This window comes from Ziziphus jujuba, chromosome 2, assembly GCF_031755915.1.
Source record: "Ziziphus jujuba cultivar Dongzao chromosome 2, ASM3175591v1".
NCBI lineage: Eukaryota > Viridiplantae > Streptophyta > Magnoliopsida > Rosales > Rhamnaceae > Ziziphus > Ziziphus jujuba.
The window spans coordinates 20,087,868-20,102,856 of NC_083380.1; the positions used below are offsets into that span (position 1 = coordinate 20,087,868).

General features: G+C 34.0%; 2 protein-coding genes across 7 annotated transcripts; both read left to right on the top strand.

Annotated features, from left to right (window-relative positions):
- The first annotated feature begins 5,660 nt into the window (after positions 1 to 5,660).
- LOC107407649 (ABC transporter E family member 2) lies at positions 5,661 to 10,464 on the top strand. 5 transcript variants are annotated; one of them, XM_025069835.3, is made up of 13 exons: positions 5,661 to 5,828; positions 5,921 to 6,060; positions 6,460 to 6,545; positions 6,646 to 6,743; positions 6,820 to 6,937; positions 7,013 to 7,102; positions 7,752 to 8,056; positions 8,197 to 8,392; positions 8,497 to 8,682; positions 8,795 to 9,064; positions 9,469 to 9,714; positions 9,809 to 9,939; positions 10,044 to 10,464. In XM_025069835.3, exons 2-12 carry the CDS (start codon positions 5,958 to 5,960, stop codon positions 9,926 to 9,928), a joined length of 1,818 nt encoding a protein of 605 aa, XP_024925603.1. In that variant the 5' UTR covers positions 5,661 to 5,828; positions 5,921 to 5,957; the 3' UTR covers positions 9,929 to 9,939; positions 10,044 to 10,464. The 5 variants fall into 5 exon arrangements, 2 of the variants coding, with proteins under 2 accessions (XP_024925603.1, XP_015870444.1); XR_001580665.4 differs by having other exon boundaries at positions 5,662 to 5,828; positions 5,915 to 6,060; positions 9,809 to 9,983; positions 10,067 to 10,464; XR_007241032.2 differs by having other exon boundaries at positions 5,662 to 5,828; positions 5,915 to 6,060; positions 9,809 to 9,983; positions 10,083 to 10,464.
- A 795-nt stretch (positions 10,465 to 11,259) lies between these two features.
- On the top strand, positions 11,260 to 13,660 carry LOC112493515 (uncharacterized). Of its 2 annotated transcripts, XR_007241632.2 has the most exons (3): positions 11,260 to 12,463; positions 12,546 to 12,644; positions 12,731 to 13,660. XR_007241632.2 is itself a non-coding variant. In XM_060814580.1 (2 exons), exons 1-2 carry the CDS (start codon positions 12,266 to 12,268, stop codon positions 12,757 to 12,759), a joined length of 408 nt encoding a protein of 135 aa, XP_060670563.1. In that variant the 5' UTR covers positions 11,261 to 12,265; the 3' UTR covers positions 12,760 to 13,660. The 2 variants fall into 2 exon arrangements, 1 of the variants encoding a protein (XP_060670563.1); XM_060814580.1 differs by having other exon boundaries at positions 11,261 to 12,644.
- Positions 13,661 to 14,989: the final 1,329 nt, after the last annotated feature.

Sequence of the window (14,989 nt, forward strand, 5' to 3'; positions counted from 1 at the left end):
TGTATGCAAAAGTATAGACAAAACTATGCACAAAAGAGTAGGAACATTATGTTTGAAATGGCTATGGTGCTAGATTCATAATTTCCAGCAACATAGGTCCACTATTTGTGTTATATCTCAAGATGCTGAGGAATGTCTACAAACATATAGAGAAGACTATGATCCAAATTTCAGGTTAAAATGACATGTGAAAGTCCATTTTTAGATTTCTATATCTGATGGGCCAATGTGCAGAGTTTGGGTTAATTTTGGAGCTATTTGACCCATGATTCGGTTCTAGAACATTCCTATCTCATGGAACAATATTTTTTGATGACCAAGGATGCCTCAAACAGAGTTATGTAAGTAAATACAAAGGGTAACTAGGTAGGTGAAGTTAGTTTGGTTGGTTACCCAAACTAGTCAAACAATAGGAACTTAGTTCAAACCTTTGTGCCACCTTTTGGCTATATTTGGAATAGACATGTTGCAGCTGGTTTCTACCTCTTTTGTGTATGAAAATTTAGGTGTTGACCATTTTATTTTTAAATTTCAAATGCTTTACTCATTTTGTAAGCTCATATGCTTGGCATGTGTGAACTAGTTGTAATTTCATGTTTATGTTGTTGAATGATTGAGATGGCTGAATATCTAAGCCTTAGTTTTCAAAACCAACGTGTTCTCCTTCTCCTTCTCTCTGCTTCAACATCTTGAAACATTCTGGGAACCTTAAAAACCATAAAACACTATAACCAAAACCTAAGAAACATAACTCACACACAACCATTCCTAAGAGCATCATCAAAAGCATGTTTGTTGCTAACACTTCAAGCTAGCTTACTCTTGATTATAACATCTTCACCCCAACAAAGTGGTATCAGACAAGGCATATTTTGTGAGATTTAGGAGGTTTTTTTGGGCTGGTTCATTGCTTGAGAGTGAAGAGAGACTTGAAAACACAAATTTATTTTTATATTCCTCCATATCTGAGAGTAACATTCACATGGCTTCTTCAAGTTTTTCATCTCCTTCTCCTCCTATCTTCAATGGGGAGAACTACAATATTTGGAGTATCAAGATGCAAGCTTACTTGAAGGCTTATTATCTTTGGGAGCTCACCATAAATCCCTAAGAACCCAAGCCCTTGAGATGGGGAGAAATGGTATGAGGAGGAATTAGCTAAAGGTTTCAAGGCTCTCACCGCCATTCATTCTTGTATTAATGACAACATTTTCACAAGGATAATGGCATGTGAGAGAGTTAAAAAAGCTTAGGACAAACTTCAAGATGAGTTCCAAGGGAGTGCAAGGACAAGGCAAATGCAAATCCGTAACCTATGGAGGAAGTTTGAGACTATCAAGATGAAAGATAAAGAAACGGTTAAAGAGTTCACCACAAGGCTCTTTAATGTAGTAAATCAAATTAAGGTGCTAGGTGAAAGATTAAGTGACCAACGAATTATGGAGAAAGTGTTGGTCTCCTTACCAGAGAGGTTTGAACCCAAGATATCTTCATTGAAGGAGTTAAGGAACCTAAATGAAATTTCCTTAACCGAGTTGGTGAATGCCTTGCAAGCTACGGAGCAAGGGAGGAGGATTAGACATGAAGAATCAATGGAGGCTGCATTTGTCTCTTAATATTAAAAGACAAAAAATCAAAAGAAGAACAAGTCGATGGTCTTAAAAGAGAAAGTTGAAACTAGTAAACCCGAGAGGAAGTCTTGTGAACCTTGTCACCATAGCAAGAAGAAAGGTCATAATCCAAGAACGTGTTGGTGGAGGCCGGATGCATTTTACCATAAATGCCAACAAGAGGGTCATGTGGAAAGAGTATGCAAGGCTAATAAGAAGGATAAGCAACAAGCAAATGTTGCTAAAGATAATGCAACTAATAGTGAATCCGAAGAGTTGTTTGTTACTACTTGTTTTAGTAGCATCAATAATGATGAAAGATGGATCATTGACAGGGGAGCAACATACCATATGTCTCACGAGCATGAGTGGTTCACAAACTTGGATAGGAGCAGCCATAATAAATTCAAAATTGAAAATGGAGCCTTGATGGAATTGAAAGGAAAAGGAGATGTAGTGATACACACCACCAAAGGTATCAAAACTATCCATGATGTTCTTTATGTACATTCTTTATGTGAGAACTTGCTTAGTATAGGTCAAATTCTTAAGAACAATTATGCATTGCACTCCTCAAACATGACATGCACTATAATTGATCCTCATGAAAATGAATTGATGTGTGTTGGAATGATGAACAAGAATTTTAGGTTGAATGTAACAACCTGTACCAAAATACACATGCTTTACAAGTTTGACCAAGTGAACAGTATGTAGGTCCTAGGTGGACTTTTTTAATGGACAATATTTTTTATTTGACTGAGATACCATTGTGTAGATCTCGTCGATACGAGTTCATAGACTAATGGCATGTCGAATTCTGAGTTACGGATAAAAAGTTATAGTTCTGAGAAGTTTTAAGTATCAGTTTTATATTAGTGTTCAAACTAGTCTCCAATTTTTATCTGTTAGTGACCCAAGGCTCTATATAAATGTTGGAAAGTGTGCTCAGTAGGAAACAAGTTCCAAAATACCCATTTGGTTACCCAAACCCAAGAAATTTCTCTCAAAACCCATGGATTCGAACCGGGTCATCGCCATTTTGTCCAAATTAGGCCACCACCTTGATGCACATGCCGGCCATTCTTGTTACCCACCTCGAGATGACCTTACCGGCCAATTATGAGGCCAAACCATCTGTAGACGCACTGGGATCGGCCGTTTGAAGCCTGCGATGGCCGTTGATGTTTTCCTGCTGTTTGGCCATTTTTCGGCCATTTCAGGCCAATCCATACACCTATCCCACCATTTTTGGACCCTTTGAACTCATTTCCATGGTCTTTTTGCCAAGATTCCTCACCATTTGAGAGAACCTTCCGGAGATCGGATTTATGGTGGTTGGAATCTCACCGAAAAGGTTTCAGAATTAATGTCCTTAAATCTCACAAATCATTAAGAATTGGGGAAAAAGGACCTAGGATTTGAATTCAGGGAGGTCAAATTAGGGGGAAAGGGTAGGAGATGTCATCGGAAACTCACCGGAGATGGGTTCTTTGGCGAGCCGCCATTGGCCGTGAAAATTTGTGGGGAGGTAGATCTGGTAATGGGTAAGCCAATGGGATCAACAGTGAGGCAAACAGAGGTCTGGTTTGGGAGAAATCGAGGGTGGAAGCAAACGGCACCGCCGACGGAAAAAGCTCCGATCTGAGCGCGTCGCTGGAGATCTGGCCATGATTTTTGGGCTTCATGGTGGAGTGGCACATGTAGCAAAGGGTGGCTAGAAAATGGGTCAACAGACGGTGGCCAATTCTTCCCCCCTTTTCTCTCTCTTTTTCTCTCTCCTCCCTTTCCTTCTCCCTCCTCCTCCCTTTTCCACCAATGAAATTGGCTCCCATGGATGCCACTGTGCACTCACAGGTTGGCTAGCAATTGACACGTGGCATAACTCTTGCCCTATTAATAAAACTTTAACATTTTACAGACTAAAGTCATGTACAAGTTACATGATTTACCATCAATTATAACTCACACCAAAAGTAATAATTTAATAATAAATATGATAATAACAAAAATATAGGTAAATCAAGAGGGCCTATAAAGAGAGCTAGTCTTCCAATTTAATGGGTCAACTGGAACATTACAAAGAGTGTGTGTCGAAGGGCTGTACTGCATAATTCAATAAATAAGTCAATCTCATTAATGACACAACTAAGCCATGTAAATGAGTAATTAATTATGCCAAATCTACACAATATTTATATACATTTAACAGGCGTGCCACTTCAAACTTTTGAATCAAAAGATTTTTATAAATAAAATTTCAACTAAGAATACTAAACTATCTTTAGTAGATATGGTAAATTAACTAGTTAGTCTTTTTGTGTTGTAGTTGTGCGTAGAAGGTGAGATCCTTTCAAATGTTGGAGAAGTTTAAATATGTAGGTGAGGAGCTTCTCGAGATGCTTGTTGTGTTTCTGTTTTGAGACTTTTACATTTATATTTTTTTTAACAAATCCCATTTACACTTGTGAATATTGAAAGCTTTTTTATTTCTAAACCATGTAAGACAATACATTCTTCTCTAATAATTAACCATTTTTTATCAATAATTAAAATAATATTTAAATGATCAAATATTAAATTGATAAAATTCCAAACTAATTTATGGTTCAACCATCCTCATTATTCATCCATTATTAAACTATATATGTTATGCATTCATTTTTGAGATTAAAATGAATGCGCTCTAGTTTGTATATCTTTGCTTAGAAATTTTTTGTCTCTATTTTTGTGTGATATTATGTCTCTAATGTCCATGTGTAGCTCTGATTTGTTCTTTTTAAACCTTTCACCATAAATATAATGTTTGTAGATTTTGATTCAGTACACAAAATCATTGAAGTTAATACTTTAACATAAATTTTCTTCTTCTTTTTTTAAACAAAAATAAAACTATAATATATATATATATATTTATATTTATATCTATAAGATAATCAATTAGAGTTATCGGTTATTATTGTAAGAAAATTACAATATTCAAAGAATAGGTGAAAATATTCGTAGCTTGGATTTCATGGTCTAAAGCTTGACGCATATAGACCAAATCTATCTATTTTTTTCATACCCTATTACCTTTCAGACTTGTTTAAATCAAATCCAAATACAAAGATTGATTTAATTTCCTCAATCTGTAAGATATATTGCTCCAGAAAGCAAAATTCAACAAATAAACAGAAAAATAAAATAAATAAAAAGAGAAAAAAGTGTTTTTTTTTTCTTTTTTTTTGGCTTCTATATTATGTTGTTTTTGTTTTTGTTCAAACTTCAATAGAAGTGTATTTTTGGCTTCATTATTATTATTATTATTACATCGTTTATTTGTGGTGAACGGGTTGGGGTGAAGTTTGTCTGCGTAATACACTACAGGAATATATGGAGAAGTTACACCTTCATCTCTGTTGAGCTGAAGGAGCATTTAATGTGTATGAAACCTTTATGCCAAAGAATTATATTATCCTTCTGCTGGCTTCTACAGCTTCATTGAAGGCCTTTGATATTAGCTTGGCCTTAAGAATACATATTCTATATATACATATATACACTCTTTATTGTGCATGATATTATGTGATGCTATACTAAATAAAGGCAAAAATGGAAATGTAAAAAATATTCAATTTTTTATTAAAAAAAAAAATTCAATGTTAATTATACATTATATGATAATTCAATAGACTGATATTAAAGAGTTCATTTTCTTATGCAACATTTTTAATATTAAAATATAAAAATTAAAATTAAATATTGTAAATAATATTATCATATATTATTTACTGATCTTATCCTTAAATATTCAATTTTTATTATATCTGAAGTGTTTAATGTTGGATAATTATAATGTCATATAATTAAAAGAGGAAGTTTGGTTAATTTTAGTTTAATTTAGTTAATCATTTGCCAATAAGATTTTGTTTCGATTGGATTATACTAAAGTTTGGTTTTGTTGTAATAGTTATGCAAACGAAGTTGGGTTGGTCTTTGGGCTGAAGGAAACAAAGTTGGGCCGGTGCCTGGTTCAACCCGGTAAGAGAAACCCTAGGTAGAAGGAGGTGGGTTGGCTGGCTTCCATCTGAAAATCTCTGCTTTTGGAACTGGTGGAGGTGTCGTGTGGATTGTGCGTGTGCAGTCAGCTTTCCACATATACCTTCTCTCTCGTCATCTCAGGAGAGGAGGAAGAAGAGGAGAAGGAGGAATCTCAATTTTCTAAATCTCATAGCGGTCTGTTTAATATAATATATTGTTTCATTTTTATAAAAGTAATTTTGATTAATTTGTACTTGAAATCATAATGAAATTGGTGACAGACACAGTTTGAGAAGAAGAAGAAGAAGAAGAAGAAGAAGAGAGATGGCGGATCGGTTAACGCGTATAGCCATAGTGAGCTCAGATAGGTGTAAGCCCAAGAAGTGCCGCCAAGAATGCAAAAAAAGCTGTCCTGTCGTCAAAACTGGTATTTATTTATTTATTTTTATGTCTCTTATTGGATAATACAATTTCGCGATTATGAATTGATTCAGTTATCTTAGATGAATCTTTCTTGTTCGTGTTTTTTCATTTTCTTTTTCTTTTCTTTTTTTTTCTTTTTTTTTTTCCTGTATCACAATTCTTAAATTGTAATTAAGCACTCCGTAGGAAATATCTAATGAATAAAAATAACTGCATGGTAAGTGTTTTTTCATTGTTAGTTGTTTCACATGTTGAAAATCATTGTTATTTTGTTAGCATATATATATGTATATTTATGTATTACTCAATTGGGCTTCCATAGGTGGTATTAAGTGCAACAGATTGGTCAAATCCAAATGCCTCTTAGTGGTAATAACTTTTGTTTTTTTGTTCCATATTACAGGTAAACTATGTATTGAGGTTACCCCTGCTTCCAAAATTGCTTTCATCTCTGAGGAGCTGTGCATTGGTTGTGGTATCTGTGTTAAGGTCTGTAGAAAAATATATGGTCGATATTTTCTTTACTTGTTCCTCTACATCCTTTTTATTAGGATGAACTGATCTAACCAAATGTGATCTTTGGATTCAGAAATGCCCATTTGAAGCAATACAGATTATTAACTTGCCAAAAGATTTGGACAAAGATACAACCCATCGTTATGGTCCTAACACATTCAAATTACACAGGTTGGTTGGCTTTTTTCTGCAGAGTTCATATAGTTTGCTTTTATTTGGTTTGAGCAACATAAAATTACAATTTCAGGTTACCAGTCCCAAGACCAGGTCAAGTTCTTGGCTTGGTTGGAACTAATGGCATTGGGAAGTCAACTGCCCTCAAAGTTTTGGCTGGCAAACTAAAACCAAACTTAGGGCGCTTCAATGTAATATTCCATCTTAGTCCTGAATTTCTTTTATGCATCTTCTTTCTTACATTTTTTTTCACCATTTCTTTTCAGAATCCTCCAGACTGGCAGGAGATCTTGACCTATTTCCGAGGATCGGAACTCCAAAATTATTTTACTCGTATCCTGGAGGATAATTTGAAGGTACCTGTAAAATTTTTGTATTTTATGATGCTTATAGCTTTAAAATTTATGGAATATATTGGTATTTGATTTTCTCTTTCATAGGGCAAATGCTTCTTTTCGTTTCAGTTTTATATTGTTATTCAGTGGTAATTTTCAGCATGTAGATATATGACCTAAATATGGTACCTGGTTTATCCCGCTAGTATTTTTTTTTTTTTTTTTTGGGTTGAACGAGATAACCTTTTCTCTTTGTTTCTCTAACCTTTTAGCATGGTTGACTTGGATTATTCTTATTATCCTTTGTAGCTACTGCAAAACAGGACTTGGTGGTTTTATTATATGTGGCAACCTGATTCAGCTAGTGCTCTTATGTTTACTTATTACTTCGGTTTTCAGTACACCGGCTTTTTGTTTCACTTTCCTTTAGTTTTGTTTTAATGCAAGTTTGAGATTTTGGAATTGTAGTATATTTTATTACCTTAATAGTCTTGATAATAAGCTATGAATAATTGCATACATGATTTCATTGATTGATCGCCTTGTGGTTCCAAAGCAATGCAGTTTTGGCTTGTGGTAAACTATCACATTGCTTTGTTTTTTTCATATATATAGTAATTTTGTTTTCCTGCTAATGTTTCTCTTGTCTTTATTTGCCTTATACTTTTAGGCAATTATAAAGCCTCAATATGTTGATCACATTCCAAAAGCAGTTCAAGGCAACGTGGGTCAGGTGCTTGACCAAAAAGATGAGAGAGATGTAAAGGAAGAACTCTGCGTTGATCTGGACTTGAAGCAGGTTATAGATCGTAATGTAGGAGATCTATCTGGAGGAGAGCTTCAGAGATTTGCCATTGCTGTTGTTGCCATACAAAACGCTGAGATATATATGTTTGATGAGCCTTCAAGCTATCTTGATGTGAAGCAGAGGCTTAAAGCAGCTCAAGTTATTCGATCTTTGCTCAGGCCTAATAGGTTTGATTTTCTGCTGCTTTTACTTGTCCTTAAATATTTCTCTATGTTGTTACTTAGAGATAAATTTCCATTTTTAAATATACATGTTTTCCTTTGTATTTTGTGCTATAAAGTAAAGGTGTTATCTTTGTAATTTTCAGCTATGTAATTGTTGTGGAGCATGACCTAAGTGTTCTAGATTATTTATCGGACTTCATTTGCTGTTTATATGGGAAACCGGGTGCTTATGGAGTTGTAACCCTTCCCTTCTCAGTCAGAGAAGGAATCAACATTTTCTTGGCTGGATTTGTTCCCACGGAAAATCTTCGATTCCGAGATGAATCTCTTACCTTCAAGGTAGACTGTAGTTGTGGATTTAATTGCTCCCATGGTTTTATTTGCTAAATACTTGTTCACATATATATATATATATATATATTGTTTTCTTTTTCTTTTTTCAGGTTGCTGAGACTCCTCAGGAGAATGCTGAGGAAGTTCAAACATATGCACGATACAAATACCCTACCATGAATAAAACTCAAGGAAATTTTAAGCTTCGTGTAGTTGAGGGTGAATTTACTGATTCGCAAATTATTGTCATGCTGGGAGAAAATGGCACAGGGAAGACAACCTTTATTCGTATGCTGGTATTCCTTCTTTTCATTGTTTTTCTTTCCTCTATAATTTCATATGTTTTAAATCGTTAAGGTATCAATTGAACCTTAATTAGTTCAATGACCATATTGTTTAAATCTGCAGGCTGGTATGTTGAAACCTGATTCTGTGGAAGGTTCCGATGTGGAAATACCTGAGTTTAATGTTTCATACAAGCCCCAGAAAATCAGTCCCAAGTTTCCATCTACTGTCAGACACTTGCTAATTCAAAAAATCCGAGATTCATATACTCATCCCCAGTTTATATCAGATGTGATGAAGCCTCTTCTTATTGAACAATTGATGGATCAAGAAGTTGTCAATCTTTCTGGTGGGGAGCTGCAAAGAGTTGCATTGTGTCTATGCCTTGGAAAGGTTGTTGATCTTCGTTGTAGTACTATCAGTTTTTTCTTTCAATTTAGTGGTGCAAAGTGTTTGATTGTTTACGTCTGTGCAGTAGTGTTTTAAGTTATAATTTTGTCATTTACAAATGCAATGTTTAACTTTCATCAAATCAGTACATTCTGATGACTCAGGAAAAGAAATGGTCTTGTTTTAGTATAGCATACTGTTGAAAAGGATCCCAGTTTGGCAAGTGACCTCATGGTTGAATACATCATAATGTTGTGTTTGGGTTTCCATGGTTAGTCAGGACCCATGCATCATCAGGTGTCAAAACATGAAAATTGCGATTTTAATGCATGGATGGATATATGGAGAAAGAAAAATAGAATGGTATTAAAGTAGTTTAACGCAAAGTATGTTTTGATTTTGTGCAGCCTGCTGATATTTATCTGATCGATGAACCTAGTGCCTATCTTGATTCGGAGCAGCGTATTGTTGCTTCCAAGGTCATAAAAAGGTTTATCCTCCATGCAAAGAAAACTGCCTTTGTGGTTGAGCATGATTTTATAATGGCAACTTATCTGGCAGATAGAGTTATTGTGTACGAGGGGAGGCCATCAATTGATTGTACTGCAAATTCTCCCCAGTCATTGTTGACTGGGATGAATCTCTTCTTATCTGTAAGCCTTGCAAATTTTGTTTCTCCTATAATTCCTCAGTGTCCGTCTCTGCTTTTACATGAAAACAATTTCTTTTGTTTTTTGTTGGATGCAGCATTTGGATATCACATTCAGAAGGGACCCAACTAATTACCGCCCAAGGATTAATAAACTGGAGTCTACCAAGGACAGGGAACAAAAATCTGCTGGGTCCTACTATTACCTTGATGATTAATATATACAGAGGCACTGTTCATTCATGACCACTATCCTCTTTACCTACACATTATGTATGCACTATTTAGTCCTGTGATAATTTACTTCTTTTTTTTTTTTTTTTTTCCCTACAGTTGCCTAATTTGCAACTTTTTAGTTGGCATCCATGGCAGTTGTGTGGCTTTGCTGCATCCTTAAATATTGCTGATGAGAGGTGTTTCATTAATGAAGTGTAGCTGTTTTGTTTCTGAAAAGAGTTTGCAGTGGCCTTACAATTTAGTGATGCTGATTCAGTCTACTTCCACCTACAGTGTGCTTGCCATTGTCCAGTTTTGGTATGGATATTAGGTGAATGGATCTGAGTTGTACTTAAAAGAATTTGTTTGTCTAACCATTTTTGGTATGAAATTAGTTACTAGACTAGATGTTCTCTGCGGAGCAAAGAAAGTGATCATTTCAAATTGAGTTATAACGATATAGACTTTTTTACTTTTGTAATTTATGGTTGCTTTAATTTGTGTTGAATTTATTTAGTAGAAATTGTATTTCTGGCTCTGGATGGAAAATCACCTGCAATTTTTATGAGGTTGACAATGGCACCATCATATATATATATATATATAATTAGGAAAAACTATACTTTTCTGGAAGTCTCGGGTAGAAGGGTAGTGTTTTTGTACAATCTTCAAAGCCTCGTGGATAGATGCATATAGCAACTCCAACCAAAATTTCTCTTCCGCGAGCATCGGGATGTGCATTTGCAACATCTACTAGTCGATACACTATGGTTACTCACTTCAGTATAACATAGGCCAGATAATTACTTCATTAGACTAATGTTTAACAAGACTATTTGAAAATTATTTGTTACTCAAAACAACAGGAATATATTTAATAAGAGGCCCTAGCTTAGGAAAAATAATTTCTGAATTATACCAGTTTATGTGATCCACAGCTTAATGTTATGGAGAATTTAGTTCAAGCTCTAGATGGAGAGTCAATTTGCAAATTTCCTTGCAGTCTCTTCAGCTTGAATTTTTGAGAGCATATACCACGAATGGAATAGGAAAACGATAGACAAACATTAAACATATAGGAAACTTGAGGAATATCTTTTAGTCCCTATCCTTTTCTGCATAAATCTTTTTTACCTTAACCTGGTGGAACAATTTTTTTTTTTTATTTTGCTGTTGCATTTTTTCCTATTTTCCTTTTCTGCATAAATCTTTTTTACCTTATCCTGGTGGAACAATTTTTTTTTTTTCTTTTGCTGTTGCATTTTTTTTTTTTTTTTCTTTTAACTCTAAAGATATTCCTCAAGTTTCCTATATGTTTAATGTTTGTCTATCGTTTTCCTATTCCATTCGTGGTATATGCTCTCAAAAATTCAAGCTGAAGAGACTGCAAGGAAATTTGCAAATTGACTCTCCATCTAGAGCTTGAACTAAATTCTCCACAGCATTAAGCTGTGGATCACATAACTGGTATAATTCAGAAATTATTTTTCCTAAACTAGGTCCTCTTATTAAATATATTCCTGTTGTTTTGAGTAACAAATAATTTTCAATTAGTCAAAGACATGAATGCTTTCCACCGTTTTCATTAGCCAAAACCCAAAAAAAAAAAAAAAAAAGGGGGCCACAATCACAAACAGTCAAAAATTGTTCCAATTGTACTGTAGGATACCTCATTCACATTGTAAACGGGTTTAGTGAAGTTGGTAAACAACATGCTCAGTAAAAAGTTGATTTACCACACATTAGAAAGTATAAATTAGGGGAATCACACAATCAACCAAAAATCAACTATAAAGAGCCTGAATGAAAACCCAAAATGCGCAACTACTTGTCTTCCAAAGGAAAAATAAGTTGTCCCAACCATAGAAGTATTAAATAAGTGCACCTTGAAAAAAACATCAGAACCATTTCTTTTTATTTGTTGAGCTGTGAAAAAAGTTGACACCGTTGGAAAAATAAAAATTACAGCTACACTTGGATGGATAATATTATCTTATCACTAAAATTAAAATTATATTATCTAAATGACAATACAGTCTCTTATCATGTACAAATTATATGCATATTGTATACGGCACTCCTGGTTGACAAAATAATTAATAGTGCCCTGTGCTCTGCTGTGGTTTTGACTTTTTGTTTAATAAAAATGTTACTTTTTGTTTAATAAAAATGTTACCTTGCGGATCAGGGACTCACCAAGGTGGGTGCATGGAAGAAAAAGTCGACGATATGGTCGAAATGCCGGCGACAATATCTGTTGTCGGCGAGTACCGACACCGATAGAGGGGGGGAAGAAATTTCTGTATGGATTATCGTGGAAATGTTGAGAGTGTCGATGAATGTCGAGAGTGTCGATGAATATCCACAGAAATCTCCATTTTCAAATGGATATTTATGGAATTTTGATGGAGATTTCGGTTGTCGGTAGAAATTTGAGTTGTCGGTCCAAGGACTATGGTGGCCCTGATACCATTAGTTCTTTTGCTTTGGAGGACAATGAATCTTGGCTGAGGAATTTGTTCGGGTTCATTTTACAGGTCGTTGATGCTTGTTATTGCTTCCTTCTAACACTTCTCGACAACAAACTATGGTTTCCAACCATTTTGGTCTTTATTGTAGGAAATGTTAAATATGCAGAAAGAACAATAGCTCTGTATCTTGCCAACTTCAACCGTTTTGGATCTCCTGTTCATGATTTTGAAGAACCAAATGCTGAAGGTACCGTGTTTGATTTCTATCTATCTTCAAAATCAAATCACATGGAGTTGCTGATGGTTTCTTTTTCCCTTTTCGAATTCTTCAAGGGGATTATTGGTGGTTCCTTCTTCGATAGCTTCATGATGTCTTGTAGGAGAACTCCATTTTCAAACTCAAGCTGCTTGATGGTGCCTTCCATTCTTCAATAAATTTTATATGTTTTTTGGTAATCTTTGAATTATTAGTTCGCAAATGGGCTGTTAGTATTTGTATTCAATTCGATTTTTTATTCTTGTTTCATGGGAATGAGAAGCAGATTTGGAGCTCTATTGACTTTGGTTCTTGTAGAACATGGATACCAACTGTTCGACAAATTTCCCACATGAAAGTTATTTCTTTTCATTTGAAAATTTGGTTTTCCTTTTTTTCAGTTACTTGTTATTGGTTTTGGCAGCTTGTAAAATTGGTTGACATTTTATATTTTTCAAAGTCTACCACTTAAAAAGGTTGTTTTTGTTGTCCAAAAATCACTTTATGGATCTTGGCAATTATCCTTTAAATTATTAGTTCACTAATTGTTGTATTTGTAAGTAGTACAGGGAACTCCGGCAACACAACATCACAATTAATATATGGCAATAAGAGTCTTACTCTCTCTTCAATTAGATACTTCTCCATCTCGCTATGCTTCCTTGTTGCTTTTATTTGCAATGTACAGTCTATTATTACGTCTATATAAGTTTCTTGGCCACTATTCCTACATGGCAAGGAAAAGGAGAGTCCATTGAGTATGTTGCAACTTGCAAGAAATCTGAATAGAGGAAGCTTATTTTGGTCCTTCGGATTGCGAGCATTTTACTTGTCTGCCCCCTTCTTCCTCCGGATTTTTTGTCCTATATCTATGTATGCTTCATCTAATGTCATTTATTCTCTATTTCTTGGACACAACAGCCAGCTTTACAAGACAACTTCACAGTTACTCCATTAAAGAGGTGTGAGAACCAATGATGTGGAATAAGTTGGTCAACTGAATGTAATTGCTGCGGAAGATTAAATAATTTGTAATATATATTGTAATTAACAATGGTATTAAGTCAAAATATTTGATCAAACTGGATTTATGTGTCTTGTGTTATGTTTCAGTAACTTTAGTTGTCCTAAAGTGATGTAGAATCAGTTGCATAAAATAATTTGTCATATTATATTGTAATTAACAGTGGGATTAAATCAAAATATTCAATCAAATTGGGTTTATGTGTCTTGCTAGAACATTAATAGGACTATGAACCATGAATGTTTATGATTTAGCTACTTTAGTTGTTCTTTTAGCTGTCCTCTTTTTAAGAACGGGTAGGAAATAAAGGTTGGGGTTTTGAGTAAGCAATTCTTTCCAATTTGATAGCAAAATGAGAAAGTAACTTTTTCTAGTTGTTTCTTTCTTTTTTTTTTTTTTTAAATTAAAGAGAAGTTAAATTTTTTATATTCTAAATTAAATATTTATAGTTTCCGTAATTTTATCGATATTTCCATCGATATCGACATTTCCATAGATATTTCCATAAAATTATACCCTCGATATTTTCATCGATAACGATATTTTCATCACTGGGTGGGTGATCGCCTTGTGGGTTTCGAGGAGGGATTGCTTTCCAACCAGGTTTCTCATCCCAATATGTGTGTGACCTGGGGTGTGATTCAGAACACAACACCATATACCTACATACCGCTTCACACTATTCCTGAATCTGCCTTCCCTTGTCCAAACATAAATTTCAGAAACCTCAATTTATATGCATGTATATAATCTTAAAAGATGAAATAAAAAGAAATAAATACTGAAAGTAAAAACAAAATGCAAAAAAGCAAAAGACTTGCCTTGTCTGATTTGTATGGAGATAGAAAAAATTGGACTGTGATATATTGAAGAACTCTAATTTGAAATACTTTAGTTGAATATATGGTGTTGAATTTATATATAATAAATTTTATGTTAGTTTATACTTGTCTAAGATAACTTTTAATTTTGTTTTTTTTATGTTAGTTTATATTTGTCTAAGATAACTTTTAATTTTGCTTTTTCAGAAGAACTTCCTAAAAAGTTATACTTCATCGATTTTAGTTTTGTACATAGAACATTTTTAAAAAAAATTTCAGAAGAACTTCCTAAAAAGTTATACTTTACCAATTTTAGTTTGTACATAGAACATTTTTAAAAAATTATCTAAATACTTTTATAAGCTATTTTTGAATTTTAAAAAGTTAGAATTAGCTTTTTAAAAGTTATAACAAAAATGATCTAAATTTTTAAAATATATAATAACTTAATATAGAATCAAAATATTGTAATTACCCGTTCACAGTATGTT

Excerpts from the sequence above, each read along its gene's own strand:
- LOC107407649 (XM_025069835.3), top strand. The coding sequence starts at position 5,958 with ATGGCGGATCGGTTAACGCGTATAGCCATAGTGAGCTCAGATAGGTGT. Across the intron at positions 8,393-8,496 it reads ATGAATCTCTTACCTTCAAG|GTTGCTGAGACTCCTCAGGA; the intron begins GTAGACTGTAGT and ends TTCTTTTTTCAG. Across the intron at positions 8,683-8,794 it reads CAACCTTTATTCGTATGCTG|GCTGGTATGTTGAAACCTGA; the intron begins GTATTCCTTCTT and ends TTAAATCTGCAG.
- LOC112493515 (XM_060814580.1), top strand. The coding sequence starts at position 12,266 with ATGTCGAGAGTGTCGATGAATATCCACAGAAATCTCCATTTTCAAATG. Across the intron at positions 12,645-12,730 it reads TGAAGAACCAAATGCTGAAG|GGGATTATTGGTGGTTCCTT; the intron begins GTACCGTGTTTG and ends GAATTCTTCAAG.